General features: G+C 33.7%; 1 protein-coding gene across 1 annotated transcript; it reads right to left on the bottom strand.

Annotated features, from left to right (window-relative positions):
- Positions 1 to 3,036: 3,036 nt before the first annotated feature.
- LOC118753520 lies at positions 3,037 to 3,707 on the bottom strand. Its single transcript, XM_036488399.1, has one exon. It carries the CDS (start codon positions 3,705 to 3,707, stop codon positions 3,216 to 3,218), a length of 492 nt encoding a protein of 163 aa, XP_036344292.1. The 3' UTR covers positions 3,037 to 3,215.
- Positions 3,708 to 3,942: the final 235 nt, after the last annotated feature.

Here is a 3,942-nt window from a genome sequence, read left to right as displayed (position 1 = left end):
ATTAGAATAAAAATTGTTGCATATATTGTGAAAAATTTGCTGTGCCAATACTTTGTTCCGGCAGTGCACATTAGGTCAAATGATACATTTGGCTGTGCGAAAGTCCAATTTCGTAAAGGCAGTTTTACATTATTTTTTGTTGCCATTCTGTAGAGAATACTCCAAAATAACAGAAACTTCACTTAGTTTTTGTAAAATAAAAAACACCGTTATACAGCAATAAACCAAAGTTACACTTTCAAAACGTTATTGATACGTTGTTTGCGCAACCGGTTTATTTTGTAAATTTCAAGTGCATTGTTTTTGTAAAGTTCGAATAACTAAAGGAAAATTTTAAATGGGGGAAAAAACTATATCTAAGTGAGAACCTATGTCCCAATTTAAAAAAGTGACTTTTTATCATTTGTTTGCAAAAAACTGACTTATTTGCATAACCTCAAAAATTTTTCTGATTTATTTCAATTTATGATTTTATGTAAGCTTTTACAATTTTGTTAACTTTCGGCAAACAAAATGGAATCGGAAATGGATAAATTAAGATGTAATGAGTTCAATTTATTTTACTTAATTTGCCGTTTTTAGCCGTTTTCATGAAAAAAGGTTTTTTGTGGGCTATCATGCTATCACAAAAGGCAAGTTGTTTGAAGTTTGGCTGATTGGATGTTCGAAAAAAGAAGAGCCTTTTTCGGTTGTCAACCATGTTGAAAAAAAATTTGGTGCTGCTGATATTTGCGAAAGTTCCATGAAACTCTTAGAAGAAAAAAACGCGTATTTTTTGCAATTATTTATCAAATAAATATGAAAATTATGGGAAACAATTTGGAAAGGATGCTAAAATATTTATATCTGAAAACATTGCGTTTCTTGCTGATGAGGTTCTTTTCGAAATCAAAAAGCCAACTGTGTCGACCATCAGCCGGATTCTAACTTTCGCTATCGCTAAAGTGCTAAAATAGGATAGCCAACCTTTTTCCGAATTTTTAGCTATCTCCAAAAATATCTCCAACATTTTTTGGTGATAAATAATCCATTTTAATGGTGATAAATAGTGAAAATGGAAGTATGTGATACCAAAAAAAAAATAGCAGCCTCAATTTGCATTACATTTCATCTCCTGTAGCGTAGCCGAGGCTATGTTCAAATACACTAGCGCCTTCGCAAAAAGGCAAATCCTTGAGAGAACTCACGGACTGAAATTTCCAATTTTTTTTACTCAAAGTGAATAGAGCTTTGAAAATTCTTTTAACAAATTAGTTATATAAACATTCGTATTCTTTTCAGGAAGTTACCAGCGATTTTCGGTAAATGTGTCACAAAGCAGCATTTGTATTCTGAATATAAATAGATAATATCGGTGGAGAATTTGGAAATACTGAAACCTCAAGTGAAAATGAAGTGATTTATGAAGACAAACTGCTTTAGGAATCTCTCCTCAAGACATATCTGCGAGACATGTAGTAAATATTTTTCTTTTTTTAATTTAGGAATTTCGATAATGCCATAACTAATCGCTAGAAGAAACCATTTATGTACATGTGACCATACTTATTTTATTATATAGCTCATTTTAAAGAGGAACGGGTTGTGTATGATAAGAAAATAACTTGTGTCAAAACCAAGCTAATTGGACAATGTTTTTGAGTAATACCTAAAACATATACTCATCATTTGAACATACAAAAAAGCAGTAAGTTCTGTTTTACGAAAGCCAAGTCTGTTTAACATTTTATTTACTGCCTTTACACTTCTTTTAACGTTTTCCATCTTTTTACATTAAAATAATGCAATATTTTAGCTGCTATTAATTTCTCACAGAAAAAGTAATCATTTGACCTAATGTGCAGTGTAGCAAAAAATAAAATAATTTTGTAAAATAATAAAAACGAAAATGAGTTTCGCATCTGGAAGCTGCAATAATACAATATGCCACTGCAAGGAAGACGGTACCAAATTTTTTTTAATTTCCAGCGCTTCCTTTTGCGAATTCGGTATTTAAATCTGAAGTTAAAAGGGAACAAAATTATTATGAAAATAACAAGATGAGAAATATTACACCTTGAGGGGTTTATTGAATTTATTAAATAAATCTAAGAGGACTAAAATATTTACACCCATTAACTGTGGAAAAAATACTCGTCTCGAAATTTTCTAATTTATTTTTAAATATTAACAATATGCAACTTGAACAAATTATGGAGCTTCAAAAACCTTAGTATCCATCAAAAAGTGGTTTACTGAAACAACCTATTTTTTTATCATGGTTTAAACAGCTTTATAAATTGACGTTTTCATACATTTTTCCATTCATAAACCTTTTTTGAAGCTACTTTATTTTTTATGAATATGGTTATAAGTTTTAGGTAAAAATATTTATTGATAGAATAGTAAATATATTACTATTACTTTTTATACTGATCCTCAATTTGTCACTCCCGCCCAGTGTTGCCACAAAAAAATTACCCAATTCCTCAAAAAGAAACGAAAAATCCTCAAAATCCGAACAAATTACTCAAAATTTTCCTGTTATAGATATTAATATTTTGTACTGCGTACTGTTTACAGGTACTTAGTATAAAAATTAATTACATTCTCCAATTCAATTAGTACAGTTTTTCTTGCGGTTAAAACAAAGTATCACCAGTTTTTTATGCCTTGGTTTGTATATAATATTACTGCAACTATGTCAGTGCTCAATCTGGTCCTCAAGTCAGTCCTATACATTTTTAAACTACTAATTATACGTTCTACTGAAGCATTAGAAAAGGGCTATGTTAGTAATGCAGATATAATTTTTTTTAATTGGGAAACTTATATGAACCTGAAGAATATTTTAATTCAAAAACTCGTTTCCTATAATTTTCTGGACCTAATGAAGAATCAATCCATTCGGTATCGAGATTTCGCAAGTTCAAAATAAGTTGAAAATATAACGATTATAGAACACGCTTTATATTTAAATGTTTATTTTGATATAAAACGGATTCACAAAGAAAAACCGCAGGATGGGTTATTTAAATTAATTATTAAAGCAAAATACTTCAGGTTTCCGATGTTGCGTGTTCAACACGACGATTGCGATTTGTTCTCTCTTCTGCCTCGTTCGCACGTATCTACTCACTGACAGTTTTGGCAGCGTTGCCATCTATCACGTTGGTTGCAGGGTTACCGTCGCTTACAGTCGGCTTTCCTGACCCTTCGAAGCACCCTCGCTCGAATTACTGTGGTTCGTCGTCATCGCTATTGCCTAAATAGTTTGGGTCATCAGGCGGTAATTGGCACCAAGGTTTCAACTGGTCTGATGCAAATATAGACGTATAATGCCGCTGACTTCGTTCGGCATGCGGTAAGTCTTCAACCACATAGCGGTCGTTCGGTAGGACTTTAGTGATAACAAAAGGATCTTTGTAATGAGGGTCCAGTTTGCGTGATGTGCCGGTGCTTGCTGGCTCATTCGTGGTGAGTACTAGGTTACCCTCGTGGTAAATCTTCGGGCTAGAGTGTTGTGCATCGTATAATTTCTTGGCTTGTGCTCGTTTGTCGTTAACTCGATTAGCAGAATCGGCTCGTAGCTGCTGTACCTCAGCATCGGTCATCATATCACAATGATCGTCTTGAAGCACTTGGATAAGTTGATTCTGCAGAATGTCGCGTGGCTTGTACATATAAAGTAGTTGGAAGGGAGTGCATCCGGTCGTCATATTGGGCATAGTGTTGATGCTCCACTGAATTTGGCGTAGCTTATCGTCCCATCTTTTTCCATCATCGGCGGTCCTAGTTGGATGGCATAATCAGCGTGCTCTGAATTCCTCTCGTCGACGATGCGCTTGATTTTCTCGTTTTGCAATTGGATACTAAATAACCAATCGGCTTTATCGATTATCGTTCTCGAGATTTTGAGGTCAGTGGTTTCCATTTCTCGAGCATCTTCATAAGGTGCTCGGC

The sequence above is a fragment of the Rhagoletis pomonella genome, unplaced genomic scaffold (assembly GCF_013731165.1).
Source record: "Rhagoletis pomonella isolate Grant_MI unplaced genomic scaffold, Rhpom_1.0 Rhpom_scaffold_02565, whole genome shotgun sequence".
Classification (NCBI taxonomy): domain Eukaryota; kingdom Metazoa; phylum Arthropoda; class Insecta; order Diptera; family Tephritidae; genus Rhagoletis; species Rhagoletis pomonella.
The sequence above is the reverse complement of the archived record's forward strand: the minus strand, read 5'-3'. Positions and strand labels throughout refer to the sequence as shown.